Source organism: Heteronotia binoei, chromosome 3 (genome assembly GCF_032191835.1).
Source record: "Heteronotia binoei isolate CCM8104 ecotype False Entrance Well chromosome 3, APGP_CSIRO_Hbin_v1, whole genome shotgun sequence".
In the NCBI taxonomy this organism is placed as follows: domain Eukaryota; kingdom Metazoa; phylum Chordata; class Lepidosauria; order Squamata; family Gekkonidae; genus Heteronotia; species Heteronotia binoei.
In genome coordinates, this window is record NC_083225.1 from 26,895,401 (window position 1) to 26,913,900 (window position 18,500).

The 18,500-nt window shown below is 46.3% G+C and overlaps 1 protein-coding gene across 1 annotated transcript in view; it reads right to left on the minus strand.

Annotated features, from left to right (window-relative positions):
* Positions 1–306: 306 nt before the first annotated feature.
* Positions 307–18,500, minus strand: part of GPR180 (G protein-coupled receptor 180) — a 130,849-nt gene continuing 112,655 nt past the window's right edge. The window contains exons 5-9 of the mRNA XM_060233616.1: positions 13,430–13,479; positions 11,420–11,577; positions 10,890–11,081; positions 7,336–7,413; positions 307–939 (exon numbers count right to left, since the gene is read on the minus strand). Of these exons, the coding sequence (XP_060089599.1) occupies positions 781–939; positions 7,336–7,413; positions 10,890–11,081; positions 11,420–11,577; positions 13,430–13,479 (637 nt within the window). The 3' untranslated portion in view covers positions 307–780. The remainder of the gene's footprint in view (positions 940–7,335; positions 7,414–10,889; positions 11,082–11,419; positions 11,578–13,429; positions 13,480–18,500) is intronic.

An 18,500-nucleotide genomic window follows, 5' to 3' on the forward strand; every position in this document is an offset into this window, starting at 1 on the left:
TTACGACTGAATCCTCAATGTAAGAGTAATGAATTATATCGGGATTAAAATGTGTCGCACATTCCACTTGCTTCCCTCGCTTTGGGAGAGGCCGGCCGGCTGTTTTCATAACCCCTAATGTTGCCATTTAAAATAAACATAAAAATCCGGCGTGGTTAGCCCATTGCCCGCTTGCTCTTTTAACGTCGGCTAAAAACGTGGAATGCAAAAGAAGCAGTAGGAGAGCAAACTGATATCTGAACTGCATCCATATCTCAAGACACTTTTTAAAAGTATGCGCTCGCGCACAAATAATGAGAACGACAGTTTGCTGTAAACATTTCACATTGGTTTCTTGGGTGCTAACAGTTTTCAAGTTCTTTTAAACCTATGCCTAAATTGCACTTCATTTCAAACATAAGTTAAAAAAGCAACATTATGCCAACGCATTAGTTACAAAACTTGTTCTATGTTTAAGCTTTGTGATTTACTGTGATTTGGATCACGCTCCGATTTTTAAAACAAGGCAGTTTTGGAGTGAAAAGCAATCCGGGCTATGGACTTGTTTTGCTTCTCTGTCGTCTTCGCTTCTCTGTCGTTCTCATCCGAGACAACAAAAGACGACCTATTTGCTAGTCGCTCGTTTTCATCAAACATCTCTTATCTCTCAACTCATTGCAATCCAACAACATCAAAATGCTTAGTCTGAACATCTGGATTCTCTGGGATTGAGTGCTGAAAAGAGTCGCGTTTCCAAGTCTCATATTGCACTTTTGCCAATAAACCTTCCTCCGCAGCGTCTCAGAAGTGGTGTCGACTTTTATGTCCGGATGCTACAGTGAGTGGCAACGTCACTGATGAGAGCGAAGACACTTCCCAATAAAGACTGTGGGAAACGAAAAGCCGGTACAGGAGGATCATGGAGAACAACTGGCAGAGGGTGACACCAATGGTAATAATCTAAAAGATACAAGCAGGGAACAGGGGGTTTACCAAAATGACTTGCTTGCAGAAAGAACAAAAATATTTGCTGTACAACACATATGGAGCTTTTTGGATATAGTCAAGAGGGGTTCTGGAATACCCAAACGTAAGTCTAGAAGTTCAGCTTGCATTACCAGAAGAGCTACTGCGGGGTGCACAAGGATGTCCGTTAGGCACGGACACGGAATGTGACCCTAGTGGTTCATTTTGTGGTTCTTTGGGTTACCCAATTCAGTGGTTCAGTTCACTTCGTGTTTTTTTTTTAAATTTTTCAAACAATTTGTGGTTCGTTGGTTCGCTCAGTTCGGGGAGGGCTAGAAAGCACAGGTGCACAATGAGGTGCCCTATGCAATGACATCACCTGGAAGTGATGTTATTGCATCAGGCATGTCATTGGGGGACGTTCTATCATGTGATAGAGCATCCCTCCAGTGATGTACCCAGGGCGACAACGTCGCTTCTGGGTGACATCATCACGCACGGCATGTCGCAGCATGATCCCCTGCCGATAACGACAGTCAAACCACTTCCCAAAAAAGCCGTTTTGTTTTTATTTCAAATGCAGCACCATTTGCCGAACCGATTCATAACAAACCATGGATCGGACATTTTTAGCACAAACTGCAGTTCGTGCTTCGATGCGTGCCCCTGCCTAATGACCATTCTGGGTACCTCTAATATATCACTGCATATTACAACACAAAATCATTTCAGAATTGTAGCCTTTTAAGTTCCTTTGGATCCAGACACTCCCAGGACTACCCTGGGCGCAGGGTGACTGCTTGGGCTGATGGTGCATAAAAAAGCTTTTTCCTGTGTTGTGGCCAGGGCTTTTTTTTGTAGCAGGAGCTCCTTTGCACGCACCCTTAATGTAGCCAATCCTTCTGGAGGTTACAGTAGGCCCTGTACTAAGAGCCCTGTAAGCTCTTGAAGGATTGGCTACATTAGGGGTGTGTGGCCTAATATCCAAAGGAGTTTCTGCTACAAAAAAAAATCCTGGTTGTGGCTCAAAAACAACAAAACCAGTGGCATCCTCTTAGGAGGAGGAGCTGGCAGTGTCCACGCCTACTCACTTGGCCACCACCAATGAAAGACAGCTTTGAGGTTCAGGGAGGGGTTTGGATGCAGTTTGTGGGAACAAGGCTAGAGCCAGAAATACTAGAACAGTATTTGGTTTCTGGATTGATTTGGGAAATCCATCGATCAGCCTAAAGAAGAAGATGACGACATTGAATTTATATCCTGCCCTCCACTCTGAATTTCAGAGTCTCAGAGCGGCTTGCAATCTCCTTCACCTTCCTCCCCCACCCTGTGAGGTGGGTGGGGCTGAGAGGACTCTCACAGCAGCTGCGCTTTTCAGCTGCTATGGCTGCCAGAGCTATGGCTGACCCAAGGCCATTCCAGCAGCTGTAAGTGGAGGAGGAGGGAATCAAACCTGGTTCTCCCAGATAAGAGTCTGTGCACTTAACCACTACACCAAAGTGGCTCTCTCAGTTAGGTTCCTGTAGACTTGTTAGGTTAAACAAAAGGTTTCTAAAAAGCTGACACAATATGGTGGGTGGGGCTGTTGGTGATGGATCATTCATTCTAACCTTCGTAGTGCAGTGGAACCTCTATAACGACACTATGCCTATGCATTTACCACTACCCTAGAGTCCAGGTAGCCGGCTCCAGGTTGACTCGGCCTTCCATCCTTCCGAGGTCGGTAAAATGAGGACCCACTTGCTGGGGGGAAAGTGTAGGTGACTCGGGAAGGCAATGGCAAACCGCCCCATAAAAAGTCTGCCGTGAAAATGTTGTGAAAGCAACGTCACCCCAGAGTCGGAAACGACTGGTGCTTGCACAGGGGACCTTTCCTTTCCTAGAGCCCATTCATGCCATAGGCGACCCCTCCCCCCACTAGGTACCATTTCTTCAATGGCTTTCTCATGAAAATGGGCTGTTAGAATGGGGCAACAAGACAAACATTGTCAAGGGGGGGGGAGTCTCATCTTAGTAAAGCTGCATTTCTGGAAATGCCGATCTATGTTTGTCATTATCAACAACACCTCCTCCCCCCCCAAAAAACCCTCCTACAAGAATCACTGTGGGGGCAAAGGGCTGCATGGATAAGAGTCTTTTATATTAAGTCTTTGTGTATCCATGCAGGGGGGGGGGAATCAAGTTTGTAGTTTATTAATCAGTACAGTCCCCACTGGCATAAAAATGTCCCAAGCATTTGCACTGCGACAACATGTAGGACAGACTGATTGTTACACGAGCGTATAACGGGAGACCCAAAGTCCCAACCAAGCTGTCACACTCAGGTGCCAGTGTACAACACAATAAAGAAATGCCAACAGATGTCTAAAGCCTTTTGTGTTACACCGCACAAAAGCAAAGGCTTCCGTTTGCTGCTTCAAACTTTCTTGGCTTCTTCGACAGGGGTGGGCCCTGCATTATAATGCAGAGGCGTGCATTCCTTTGCCCCACCACATTTCACTGACAAGTCAGAAACTCACACAGTCTGAAACAAAAAATGATTGACAGCGGGAAAAAGTTCATGAAGACAGTTGCGAGTCTTCCGAGTGGTAATAAGCAACGAGGCTGTGGACAGGCAGACCATGTTTTGTGCCATACATCTTTCAATTTGTTAATTTCAACATTCTCCCTATTGGATTCTAACTTTGTACTGCTTTGCAGCTTAACCACTGCCTACCAGCTCTATGTAGCACTGCTCCCTGTACCCCATTTCATCGTCTGATGATGATGATGAAGATATTCAATTTATATCTCGCCCTATACTCTGAATTTCAGAGTCTCAGTGTGGTCACAATCTCCTTTACCTTCCCACCCCACATCAGACACCCTGTGAGGTAGGTGGGGCTGAGAGAGCTTTTACAGCAGCTGCCCTTTCAAGGACAACCCCTACGAGAGCTATGGCTGACCCAAGACCATCCAGCAAGTGCAAGTGGAGGAGGGGGAAATCAAACCCGGTTCTCCCAGATAAGAGTCTGCCCACTTAACCACAACAACAAACTGGCTGAAGTGTGCATGCACACAAAAGCTTATATTCTGAATAAAACTTTGTTGGTCTTAAAGATGCTACTGGACTCCAACTTTGTTCTACTGCTTCAGACCAGGACTCTCTCTAAACTGTGGAGTCTTTCTGCTTTGTGATCTACTGGCCATTAAAACTGTGAGCTGCTGCGTAAATTAGTGTGCTCTGGGGCCATCTTCCTGAGCTAAGACAAAAATGTGTGAGCTGGAGGCCAAAAATCTGTGAGCTAGCTCACACCAACTCAGCTTAGAGGGAACACTGCTTCAGGCCAAAACGGCTGCCAACCTGCACGTTTTTTATGCCCTCCTTTTCTCTACTTTACAGAGCCCCATGGCGCAGAGTGTTAAAGCTACAGTACTGCAGTCCTAAGCTCTGCTCACGACCTGAGTTTGATCCCCAGTGGAAGATGGGTTTTCAGGTAGCCGGCTCGAGGTTGACTCAGCCTTCCATCCTACCGAGGTTGGTAAAATGAGTACCCAGCTTGCTGGGGGGGAAAGTGTAGATGACTGGGGAAGGCAATGGCAAACCACCCCGTAAAAAGTCTGCCGTGAAAACGTTGTGAAAGCAACGTCACCCCAGAGTTGGAAACAACTGGTGCTTGCACGGGGGACCTTTCCTTTAAGGAGTCTCGAATAGGCATACAATTGCCTTCCCCTCCTCTGCCTATGAGGTGCAATTTGCCTTCCCTTCCTCTCCCAATTATAGATGTGATCTAAGGTAGGTGAGGGCTGAGAAAGTTCTGAGAGAATTGTGAGTGGCCCAAGGTCACCCCAGCAGGCTTCATGTGGAGGAGTGGGGAATCCCAGAAGGCGCTTTGGATCAGAGTCCACCTCTCTTGACCGCTACACCGCAACGGCTGGCTGCTGCTTCTGGACTAGGCACAAAATATACCAATAAACAATGCAGGCTCCTTGGTCTTCTGGGTCGGAAGACTGGGAATTAAGTGGCTTCAAGTCAGGAGTCTCTCTCCTGCAGGAAAGCCAGCTGCCAACCCTCTTCTAGGTTGCAACTCATGCACAAGTTTGGTGAGAGCCAGTTTGGTGTAGTGGTTAAACGTGCGGACTCTTATCTGCGAGAACCGGGTTTGATTCCCCGCTCCTCCCCTTGCACCTGCTGGAATGGCCTTGGGTCAGCCATAGGTCTCTCACAACTGTCCCTGAAAGGGCAGCTTCTGGGGAGAGTTCTCTCAGCTCCATCCACCACACAGGGTGTCTGATGCGAGAGAGAAAGTTAAAGGGGATTGTGAGCTGTTCTGAGACTCTGAGATTCGGCGTGGAGGGCGGGATATAAATCCAAAATCCAATCCAAATCCAATCCACTGAGGGTCCATGTCCACAGCAATTGTCACATCCAGGGGTGGAATTCTAGCAGGAGCTCCTTTGCATATTAGGCCACAAACCCCTGATGTAGCCAATCCTCCAAGAGCTTACAAAAAAAGAACCTTGTAAGCTCTTGGAGGATTGGCTACATCAGGGGTGTGTGGCCTAATATGCAAAGGAGCTCCTGCTAGAATTTCACCCTGGTCACATTTGTATCAGAAGGGCACACTGCTCCGGACGCAAGAATCTGAGCGCTAATCTATCTCGAACGAACACGAGGACCTGATCCTCGTTTCACTGCTGTTGCGGCCAAAACTGCTGGTTCTTCTCCACCGGGACTTCCAGCTGGATTTAGTTCATTCAGAGATTCAGCATCAGAGACAGGAGGAAGTGGCCCCACCTGGGTGTTCTGGCTTAAAGGCAGGGGTGGGCTCGAGCAAGGGGGAACTCTTGGTGATGGGAAGGGTTAAAGGGAACAAATAAGAGGGGGCCGATTAGGAGGTGGAGGAGGAGAGGCAGACACTGGCTGGGAGTCCAGAGAGAGCCTTCTGTCCAGGGCAGTGATGCTCTGTATTCTTGGTGTTTTGAGGGGGGGGGCAGTGGGAGGGCTTCTAGTGTCCTGGCCCCTGATGGCACCTGGGGTTTTTTTTTGGCCACTGTTGACACAGAGTGTTGGACTGGATGGGCCATTGGCCTGATCCAACATGGCTTCTCTTATGTTCTTATGAGAGTGGAGCGTGTCTGAGTAGCTGGGGAGGAAGGGATCGAAGGTGCTATAACCAGACCCCCTCCCATTCTGAGACTTCTGGCCCGGGGGTAGGAAGCCAGAAGAGCGGTCGAGGGTGACCAGAGGAGCCCCCGTAGGGAGACGGGGTGGATGTCACACGTACTTGAACCTCTGCAGTTCAAAACTTCTGTTTGCCCTGCAGCGGACTCTTAAGAAGGGGGGCTTTAATAGCCTTGTTTCACAGCCGCACAGTCTGGGACCTGCCATTTTTCAGGTACAGCATTTAAGTGGCTGCAGAAACCGCTCTAACAGACTCCATACGGAGGAAGAATAATCCACTGCGCCGAGTCTCCTTCCCAAAAGAACGGGGAGGAAAAAGTATGCAGCCGTCAATGGAACTATATCGTGCTAATTAATGCGGCTGTCGGGAATAAATGTACTTTCTCCAGATGCCCTGGGAGGCGAGTAATGCGAAAGTGTTCCTTTGTGTTGGCAGGGGCATACTGTCCTTCCAAATTTTCTGCACAATCGTACTCGCGCACAGTCCACTCACCATGGGGAGCACGAGAGCGCTGTGGAGCGATACAGCCGCTCACCTGAGAACAGCGGTGGGCTTTATCTGACTGTGGCAGGCTCTGTATGTGAGCCCACTAGTTCCCAGCTTGGTAAAGGAGTGAGGAAGCCACATAAATTCACCTATGTGTGCTGTTAGCTGCTAAGGAAAAGGCTGGGAGGATCTTGGTCTCCAACGAACCCATTTTGAGGTGCTGCTTCCTGGCTCCGCTTGACTATTTACAAATATTTTAAAGAATCGGTCTAATAGATTTGCCCTTGGGATACTGCCTTAGCAGTAGCGGTTAAGCACGCAGACTCTTATCCGGGAGAACTGGGTTTGATTCCCCACTCCCCCAGCTGCTGGAATGGTCTTGGGTCAGCCATAGCTCTCACAGAGCTGTCCTTGAAAGGGCAGCTTCTGGCAGAGCTCTCTCAGCCCCACCCACCTTTCAGGGCCTCTGTTGTGGGGGAGGAAGATAAAAGATATTGTGAGCCGCTCTGAGACTCAGATTGAAGGGCGGAGTATAAATCCAATATCATCATCTTCTTCCTCCCTGTTCTGAACAATACAGAATAGATCACTTCAGCCGCATACCTTCCTCACAGCATTGGTGAGAGGTGTTCGCTCAAAAAAGATTCTGAAGCTCACTCATAAATACCGAACATGCATAAAAATATTTCATTGAGATCCAGGTTTTTAAAAGCGTCTTGACTATGCTGTCCGTACTCACCTTCTCTCTCTGATAGTCTCTAAACATTAGAGATATGGATACAAGACAGGGGTGACACAAAAACCACAGAACGCAGCCCTGAAAAAGAAGAATTGGTCTTCATTAGCTACTTTCATCTGTTCCTACCATAAAGTGACCTGACCATTAACTGGCGCTTGGTTTACACTTTTATTCCACGAGTTAAAAATCCAGCACTCTGTTAACTCAAGAACAGGCTAGTTCTACATCAAGTCACACAAAGTTACAAAGACTTGGGGTAAAGCATGCCTCACTGAGTAAAGACTCTCATCTGTTATTGTCCTCCAAGCGTTAGATTACTCATTGAGTGGGACTGTACAAGAATAGATACAACACAATATGCCAGTTTTCTGCAGAGCTCAGTTCAGAATGCATTTGTTTCAGCTGGCTTATATGATTAAAAAAAAGTCACAGCAAAATGGCCTAAAACAGGGGTGGCCAACGGTAGCTCTCCAGATGTTTTCTGCCTACAACTCCCATCAGCCCCAGCCATTGGCTATGCTGGCTGAGGCTGATGGGAGTTGTAGGCAAAAAAAAACTGGAGAGCTACTGTTGGCCACCCCTGGCCTAAAAGAAGTAAAAGTAAAAATCCACAATAGAACACTGCATAAAATAGCTACACCATCTTACAACAAATTAGTAAGTATACAATCATCCAGATTTTAAAGCGTCATTTCTTAAAACGGAATTTTAAAAACAGACAGTGAAGCACAAACTTGGCTCCTATACCTTTGCTCTAAGAGCCCTTTGCTATGGTTGCTGAAGAGGCGGCCCTCCGCTATGAAGTGGATCCCTCTCACACTGGGACTCTGAGGCTCCTCTCAAAACACTGGCCAATGCCAGAGGAAGAGAGCAAAAGTGAAAGATTCGAGCCACGGAATTTCTACAGTGGATATATAATATAGTGGGTTCAATGCAAGGAGGAGACGCGGTTGCAGTGATCGTAGCTCTCTTTATTAGTTACAGCACGATAACGTGTAAACTAGAAGACTACGAAACTGGACCAACGGGGCCAACTATATACAGTTCAAGGTTCCCGCGCTAGGACACCATTGGGTCATTTGAACCAGCAGGGGGCCTGGGACTGGACGAGGGCAGCAGGGATTTGGATCCTACTGCCCATCGTTCCTGAGTCCCCAAGCTCAGACCTAAAGGCTCCCATGAGCCAGGCAGGGACACTGGTAAAAGCATACTGCATGAGTCCACATACACAACAGGTTGGGTTTTTTAATGTATTTACATGACCTATACACGCACACACACTATCTATAATGTTCTTTTTTTTACATAACCAAAAAGTTAACGTTACTTTATCAAATGCAGAATAGTTAAACAATTTAATACTTCATCTCTATTTCTGATGAACGGTCGCCAACGATTATGAAGGCAGACTTTGACTGCCTCTCGTCTCTTAGCCATACAAATTCTGTCGATTTGGGAAGTTTAGAGATTTGCCAACCGTCATTCATCCACAATTAGCTGTTCAGGTTTCTTGGTTCTCTGCCAGAGATTAGCAAGTATTTTAAGCTGCCATTTAAAAGATCATGAATCATATTTTTACGATCAGATGGTATTTCTTCTCCTAGAAGAGCTGGACTCTTATAATACCTTCTAATTAGTTACAGGACTGGTTGGTCTGTAAATTTCTGTTGGTCTGGTTCATTTCTGTAAATGAACAAGAACACCATATATGTCCAGTTGAGACATTCCTTTAGTCACCGGCAAAGAAACTAGTAGCACAATTTTTAAAAAAAGAACAGCAAAACTAACAACACATGGTTATCTTCCACTGTTCCTTTGCCACAAACTGAATACAGCACTTGGGGTACTACAGTATCACCTGCCAAACATAGTGAAGGCATCATCTGAAAACTTTTAACAGTGTAAAAAGCTTCCCTCAGTACAAGTGTAGACACAGAACTACTAGGCACACGATCGTCCAGCCTGCAGTGAAATGTAGTCACTGCGCAACAAGGAGGATCACACCAAACAAAGATCTTTCCCATCCTCATCCTGAATCTGTTTAGCTGCTGGCATTTCATAACCTACAACAGTGATGAGCAATGTGGTGCCCACTGATGAAATTTCTGGATGTCCACTGGCTTTTTCCTGAAAACACCTCTTCCTGAATGTAAAGCTCCGACTCTGGCTCTCCTCAACCTCTTCAGAGCAGGAGCTACTTCAGAAGGACCCAGGACACATCGCCTTTGGGCCTGCAGGGAACATCCGTGTGTAAACAAGAGGAAGCCTCGATTGAAACTGCTCAACATTTTCTAATTCCCCACCATGGCAGCCATTTTCTGCTTGGGTCAGCTTCCTGTGGCAGCCATTTTGTGGTGGTACCCTACTATCCATTCTCAGCATTCTATACAGGCTCAATGTTCTACACAATGACACCAGAGGGGTCAAATGTGCAGTTCGGGGGCCAAATCAGGCCCTCAGAGGGCTCCTATCAGGCCCCCAAGCAATTGGCTGTCATCGGCTTCCTTCTCCCTATTTCTTGCTTCCTTCTGCATAACAGCTTGCTTTGCAAGACTTACTCAATTGTACAGAAGCTACAGAGCAAAACCTCTATTTTCTCCATTGGCTGAGGCTCCTCCCCAAGGGAGCCTCTCTCAATTGCACAGCAGAGCTACTGAGCCAAGCCTCTCTTCCTTCTCTTGGCTGAGGCTCCTCCCCCCACCCCTCAGTCCCTTGGGTAAGGAAGGAAAGGGCCAGAGCTTCCTTTGCCCAGTTCCCTGGATCCCATGGGAAAAATACAAATAAAGCATCTTTAAGACCAATGAGTGCTAATGTTTTAAGCATGTTCTAAGTTTTTAAAAAAATATATTCGCGTTTGTCTGTGTACTTTATAAAATTTATATCTTTGCTACCAAATCTTAAATAGGTACACACATGGCCTGGCCTGACAAGGTCTCATGTCAGATCCAGCCCTCGTAACAAATGAGTTCGACACCCCTGTTCTACACATTTTCTGACCTAGAAAATGATCTAGAGAAAGACTCATACAGTGAGTCAGCAGGACTACTCTTGAGACCAAGTGCTTGTACATGTGTGGGAGGTGACCTGAACCACCCAACTACAAATGCCCATGAAGATAAATCCCTGGAAGCCAGTGAAGAAGAAGATGATGATATTGGATTTATATCCCGCCCTCCACTCCGAAGAGTCTCAGAGCGGCTCACAATCTCCTTTACCTTCCTCCCCCACAACAGACACCCTGTGAGGTGGGTGGGGCTGGAGAGAGCTCTCACAGCAGCTGCCCTTTCAAGGACAACCTCTGCCAGAGCTATGGCTGACCCAAGGCCATGCCAGCAGGTGTAAGTGGAGGAGTGCGGAATCAAACTCAGTTTTCCCAGATAAGAGTCCACACACTTAACCACTACACCAAACTGGCTCTCCTATGCACAGTGGACTCTCCTATGCACAGTTTTGACTCAATAATCACAGAGATCAGTGTACAGTCACCTCCGTGGTATTTCTCCACTACAGTTCATACTCATTGGATACAAAGATCCCCACATCAAGACACGTACCTTTGTAAAGGTGATATAAAACTCCCTTTTAAGTGTACTTCTCTCCGTTCGGATGATCTGGTAAAGTCCGCAGCCTAGTGACAAAGCCAGGCAAATCCTCAAGCCGGTGAGAAGTCCCCCTGCTATGCTGTGGTGCGAGTGATAGCTGTGGTGACTGGTGTCTTCAAACTGCTCCCAGATTAACAAGAGACACTGCAAAATAACACACGCACATTTGCAATTAAGATGATGCCAAAACCACTACTAGATATCAACCTTAGCCTACTACTAATCCTAGCTCTATCCAGTCTAATAGTCTACTTTTCCAAGTACATTTGTTTCTGTACATACACATTCTGGTTAGCACTTAGATGGGGAGACTACCTTTTCAGCCCTGGCACAATTCTCTGACGAATAATACCTGTGCCCTGGTATACTGCTTCTCTGACTAATAATACCTTTCTACAAAAAAAGTCCTGGCGATGTTCATTTTGCTCAGCCTCTTGCTTAGCATTTTTTTAGTGAGGTCCACAGTGTGACAACTGGCTGACCTGCACTGCGACCACAACTGCAGCAATGGCCGTGGACGTTGGAGTGGAATCCCACTGGAGAGGTTTGCTCTGAGCTTTCTTCATTCTGCTGATGGCCCAGCCCATGCACAGACTCAGCAGCAGGTACAGCATCTGCATCTGAGAGATTACGTCACACACTAAGTGCGTGGGGGGGGGGGGAGGGAAGAGAAGAGCATCAGTGTATTTAGATAGTATTAATCACAGGCAGAACAGCAATGCAAAATAGCTAATGGAGGACTCTGAAAAGCCAGTATCGTTGATACAATGGCTGCATAGCTTACAGACACAAAGAAGGGAACTTACTCTAAGGGACTATATTTACCTAACCAAGATACGGTTTCAGGGAGAGGTAGAAAAGGTCCTCTGTGCAAGCACCAGTCGTTTCCGACTCTGGGGTGACGTTGCTTTCACAATGTTTTCATGGCAGACTTTTTTTACGGGGTGGTTTGCCACTGCCTTCCCCAGTCATCTACACTTTCCCCCCAGCAAGTTGGGTACACATTTTACCGACTTTGGAAGGATGGAAGGCCGAGTCAACCTGGAGCCAGCTAACTGAAAACCCAGCTTCCGCCAGGGATTGAACTGAGGTCGCGAGCAGAGCTTAGGACTCTTCACCACGGCAGCTTTACCACTCTGCGCCACGGGGCTCTTTCATCCTTCAGGGAGAAGGATGAATGAAATGAACCAGCGCTCCACTCTAAGAGGAATACCCAACCCTATGTTGGGGGTGTAAGTTGGTGGATGCTCCAAAAACACACTGAACAGAGTGTGACTTGATATAACTACTATCAGAGTCCCTCCCTGAGCTTTGTTTTGTAGCTCCTTTAACCTTCAGATTGTGTGAGTCCCCTCCGTCTAGGACAGGTCTGCATGCTTCCAGAAGGCATCTTCCAAAACATTATTTTTCCTTTTTCTTTTTTTGCCATCTAGTTGCAGCCAACTTAGCGTGATCACAAAAGGGTTTTCAAGACAAGGGACATTGAGAGGTGGTTTGCCATTGCCTGCCTCTGCATAGCAACCTTAGATTTCTTTGAATTTAATTTAATTTAGTTTAATTTTTCGATTTATATCCCTTCCTATCCCGCAAGCAGGCTCAGGGCGGCTTACAACATTAAAAACTTTAGAGCAAGATTAAATAAACCACATCCAAGCTAAACAATATCACAACTACAAAATTATCAAATTACATTAAAAAAAAATCCACGTCATTGGCAACAAGTCATAAAGCCAATCTAGTGGGACTGCCAATCTAGCCAAGTCATAGGCTGGTAGTATTCAGCATAACTTGAGCACCTCGGTAGTAAGGTGCTGGGGGAAGTGATGACTTCAGGGGATACCCGCTAGATCAATTAAAAGCCTGGTGGAAGAGCTCCGTCTTACAGGTCCTGCAAAACTTGGATAAGTCCCGCAGGGCCCGGATCTCCAACGGGAGCTCATTCCACCAGGTAGGGGCCTGGACCAAAAAGGCCCCGGCCCTCATTGGAGCCAGTTGGGCGTCCTTAGGACCAGGGATCACGAGATGTTAATTTGGGGGAGGGACGGTGGCTCAGTGGTAGAGCATCTGCTTGGGAAGCAGAAGGTCCCAGGTTCAATCCCTGGCATCTCCAAAAAAGTGTCCAGGCAAATAGGTGTGAAAAACCTCAGCTTGAGACCCTGGAGAGCCGCTGCCAGTCTGAGAAGATAATACTGACTTTGATGGACCAAAGGTCTGATTCAGTATAAGGCAGCTTCATATGTTCATTTAATTTAATTTTTCAATTTGGTGGCCTCCCATTCAAATACTTATCAGGGCTGACCCTGCTGAGCTTCCAAGGTCTGATGAAATCGGGCTACTTGGACCATCTAGTTCAGGGCAAAAATAGACTACCAGTGCTCTGTTAAACCTATACAATGCAGTATATGTTAGCGACTCACAAATCCCACCTCTGACACCTACATATTTGTAACAACTTCAGAAAGAAAGCAACCATAACACCAAAATATACTTACGCTCTGCTAGGCTTCCCATAAAAGGTGCTCCTACTCCATTTTTGGCATATCTAACAAAAACAAAGAAGAAAAGCTTCACTCCGTTAGACTACACTCTAAACCAGGGGTGTCAAACGAGCGACCTGGGGGCCGAATCAGGCCCCTGAAGGGCTGCTATCAGGTCTGCAAGCAGGTCTGCTTCTTTCTCCCTCTCTCTTGCTTCCTTCAGTTATCAGAGACTGCTACATAAAACAGTGCAAGAGTGCTAATCTTTTAAACATGTTTTATTTAAGTTTTTTTTTTTAAATTTAATTGTGTTTGTCTGTGTTTATGTCTCCGCTACCTGGCATTACATTTTATGGCACGTGGCCTGGCTTGACAAGGTCTCATTTATGTCAGACCTGGCCCTCATAACAAATGAGTTTGACGCCCCTGCTCTAAAACGTTCTGTTAAAAAAAAAAGTCATGCAAGACCACATTGTTCATTATACTCTTCAGTTACAAACCAAGGACAGTTCTCAGTATACATGCATGTATTAATATAAAGGTAAAGGTAGTCCCCTGTGCAAGCACCAGTCAATTTCGACTCTGGGGTGACGTTGCTTTCACAACGTTTTCACGGCAGACTTTTTACAGGGTGGTTTGCCATTGCCTTCCCTAGTCCTCTACGCTTTCCCCCCAGCAAGCTGGGTACTCATTTGACTGACCTCGGAAGGATGGAAAGCTGAGTCAACCTGGAGCCGGCTACCTGAACCAGCTTGCGCTGGGATCGAACTCAGGTCATGAACAGAGGACTCCGACTGCAGTACTGCAGCTTTACTACTCTGCGTCACGGGGCTCTTATGTATTAATATATTACACAGATAAATGTACATTAAATTTGCAGTGGATTTAAGAACAAAATGGAGCAAAGCAAGACAATATCATTTGAACCACATTAAGAGTCTGATAGGCAAAGCTAACCTAGGCTGTGATCACACACACACTAAATAATGCACTTTCAATCCACTTTCAATGAACTTTCCAACAGGATTTTGCCAGTTCACACAGTAAAATCCAGTTGGCAAGTGCACTGAAAATGGATTTAAAGGGCATCATTCAGCGTGCGTGATGGAGTTAAAGGGCATCATTCAGCGTGCGCGATGGAGCTAAAGGGCATCCTTCAGCGTGCGCGATGGAGTTAAAGGGCATCCTTCAGCGTGCGCGATGGAGTTAAAGGGCATCCTTCAGCGTGCGCTGTGACGGAAAGCAATGGGTTAACCATAAACTGAAGACGCACAGGGCTGCGTCAGGTGACCTGAGGGTGGGGGCAAAGTGCTGAGAGCTCTCAGGGAGGGAAAAAGTTAGTTGAGCGAGAGAAACTGCTGAGGCAGGAGTTCAGTCAGTTGATGTCTGACAGAGTGGAGGCCTGTCAGAGAAGTCTGTCAGTGGTGAAGTCTGACAGAGACTGAAAGGGTCAGTTCGGGCCTGGTAGAGGCTGAGAGGACAGCTGATCCTGTGAAGAAGCTGGAGACGGAGACGGGGAAGTCTTCCAGAGACTGCCAGCTTGACCAAACCAGCCAAGAGGGCTGTGTGTGTGTGAGTCAGTTAAGACCGGAATGGTCACAGACACCAGGAAACTACTCTAAAGATCTAGTGAGGTGGTTGAGGGAGTGGATGTGGGTCTGAGACACCAAGAAGGGCTGAGAGGAGAGACTCCAGTCGAGGGGTGAGACTTGACACATCAATCCCAAGAGGCCAGACCTTGGCTAGAGGTGGAGAGTGAGTTGAAGGGAAACTGTGAACCGTGTAACTGTGAAAGACTCAAGAAAGTAAAAGTGATTGTAAAGCCTGAAACAACAGAACAAACGTACTAGCCTATGTAAATATCTCCCATATCCCCAGTTTAAGACTTTTTGTTACAATAAATCTGTGGTTTAAGTTAAAGTTCTCGTGAGCCTATATTGTGTTGGAAGAATAAACAAAGCTGCTGTGGTCCCATCAACAGAACAAGTAAAAATACCCCGAAGAGACTAAAATATAGAGATCCAGTGAGGCCTTGAGGCGGGCGCTGCTATAATTGGTTGCCAGCGTCGGGATTTCGAAGAAAAACCCCAAAATAAGTGTCACTAAGACACACAGAAAGTAGAGGGACACTGCAGTAAAGGAATTAAGACAGTTCTGTGAAAAATTCCTGTCAGAAATGGCTCCTCCTAAGAGAACTACCACAGCCACGGGGGATGGGCAGACACAAGAAGAGATTCCTGAGGAGAATCCTAGTCAGAGCATAGAGGCTATGAAAATACAGTTGGAATTGGCCAGAACAGAAGCAGAAAAAGAAATTCAGATGGCCAAAATTCAAGTAGAAAGAGAGGACAGAGAACGCAGAGAAAGGGAAGCAGAAAGAGAACAAAGAGAGAGAGAAGCGGAAAGAGAGAGAGTACATGAGGAAAAAATGTACAGTTTGAAACTCCAGGAGATTCAGGGAAGGCCTGAGTTTCAACGTGATACTAGAAATGAGAGGCGACTCACAGTAGAACAAAAGACATTCCCCAAGTACCAAAAAGGGGATGATGTAGAAGCTTTTTTGTTTAATTTTGAAAGAACCTGTAAGGATTTAAGAGTTGCTGATGAGGACAGAATGATTTATTTGAGACCTCAGATCTGTGGAGAGTTGAGTGAAATCTACTCTGAACTGAGGGATGAGGAAACTTCTGATTATCAATTATACAAGGAAAGGGTCAGAGTCCGCTTTGGCTTAACAGCAGAGCAAAGCAGAAAAAAATTTAGAGAAATCAGAAGAAAGCCTGGAGAAACATGCTCTCAACTAGGTTGTCGGTTAGACAGAGCCCAGAACAGATGGGTAGAAGGGAGTAAAGTTTCCACTTTAGAGGACCTGAAAAACTTAGTGGGCTTGGAACAGTTTTATAACCAAGTCCCCTCTCAGTATAGGTGGGTGCTGAGAGACAAGAAATTGAAGACAGTAGAAGCAGCTATGATTCTAGATGAGATTGAATCAGATCTAGGGAGATCAATGTGGACTGCTCCAACTAAAAAAACCCCGAGTCTGGAACTCTCCAGAGAAGTCTGGGGCGGGTAACAACAACCCTGCAAAGCGGTACAGTCCACCTCCATACAGGAAGACCCAGGCTGCTTGTTTCCAATGTGGGGCAATAGGGCACTATGCCAGAACTTGCCCAGAAAAAGGAAAAAAGACCCCACCAACCAAAACAGTTAAAATGGTGCAGGGTCAACAGAAAGAAGTAGAAACAAACCCCTCACTTCCAGAGAACACACCACCAGAAAGACCCACTAGTGTTCTGAAAGTGTGGAAGCTACAGGAAAGCTTGGATGAGGAGTATACTGAGACTGTGACAGTAAATGACAAGGAAGTCAAGGCTTATAGGGACACAGGGGCGCATGTTACCCTAATACAGCCAGAATTAGTAAAAAGTCATCAGTATTTGCCTGGGAAATCTTACACCATAAAAGGCATTAAAGGACCTACATTTGAAGTGGCCCTAGCAGAAGTTCCTATCAAGTATAGAGAGTTCCAAGGTGATTGGATTGTGGGAGTCCTGAGTGACATAGGAACATCGCTTTTATTGGGCAATGATTTAGCTTCTGAATTAAAGAGACAGCAAGCTAATCCTGTCAACATTGTTACAAGAAGCAGGCCGGAGCAGGTACCTGAGGTGTTGGTACAGCAACCAGCAGAAGAAGAGGAAACAATGTTGCAGACCATCCCTGCTGCAGAATTCCTGAGAGAACAGCAACAAGATGACAGCCTGAAGGAACTATGGCAGAGAACTGGGGTGAGTGATACTGAGATCACAATTGAACACCCATGCCAATTTAAAGTGATAGACCAGAAACTATACCGGGTGGCCTTAAAAAGAAAACATAAGATAGTATGGGAAAGAAAGAAGCAATTAGTCCTGCCAAGAAAGTATAGGATGCAAGTGTTGGATTTGGCTCATGCATCACCCATGGCCTCTCACCTTGGCATCAATAAGACAAGGGACCGAGTGCAAGAACGGTTCTTTTGGCCAAATATGGGCAAGGACATAAGGGCTTTTTATAAATCGTTTCAAGCCTGCCAAATGGTGGGGAAAGCTCTAGACAAAACTAAGAGTCTATTACAACCAGTCCCTATAGTCACAGAAGCCTTTGGGAAGATAGGAGTAGATATCGTTGGTCCTATCTCCAGAGTGACCAGAAGGGGAAACAAGTACATCCTGACCATCGTAGATTATGCCACCAAGTTTCCAGAAGCGGTTCCACTTAAGGATATTGAGGCAAAGACAGTGGCGGAAGCCCTATTGACTGTGTTTTCAAGATTGGGATTTCCAAAAGAGATGGGGACTGATTTAGGCACCACATTTATGTCAAATGTGATGCAAGAATTGTTAAGAGCTTGTGGAATCCGGCATGTGACCACAACAGCATACCACCCACAAGCAAATGGACTCAATGAAAGGTTTAATGGCACCCTGAACCATATGCTAAAGACTTACGCATACAAGCATCCCAACGATTGGGACCAGAGGTTGCAACACCTGCTCTTCGGGTACAGGGAGGTACCCCAAGAAAGTTCCGGGTTCAGTCCATTTGAACTGTTATATGGAAGGCAAGCCAGAGGACCCCTTGATGTTCTGAAAGAGGCGTGGTCCGGGAACGAGGACATCCAGGAGACAGATGTCATCTCTTACCTACACGAACTACAACAGCATCTGCAGGAGGTGAGGACGGCTGCTGCAGACAACATAAAAAGATCGCAACGACGGCAGAAGCAGTGGTACGACTCCAAGTCCAGAGACAGAGAGTTCAAGCCAGGAGACAGAGTACTGGTGTTGAAGCCCAGGAAGAAGAACAAGTTAGATGTGGCCTGGGAGGGACCTTATACCATCGCCCATAAGGTCTCCAGCGTGAACTATGTAGTGAACTTAAGTGAAGATGGGGAACAATGTAAAGTGTTCCATGTAAACATGCTAAAACCTTATTTTGACAGGGGTAATTTGGTTTTAATTGCAAAGAAGGGAGTGAGTGCGGGAACTGAATTGTCGGGTTGGGGGAAAATATCCCAGGAAGAAACCATTAAGGAGGTTCAGTT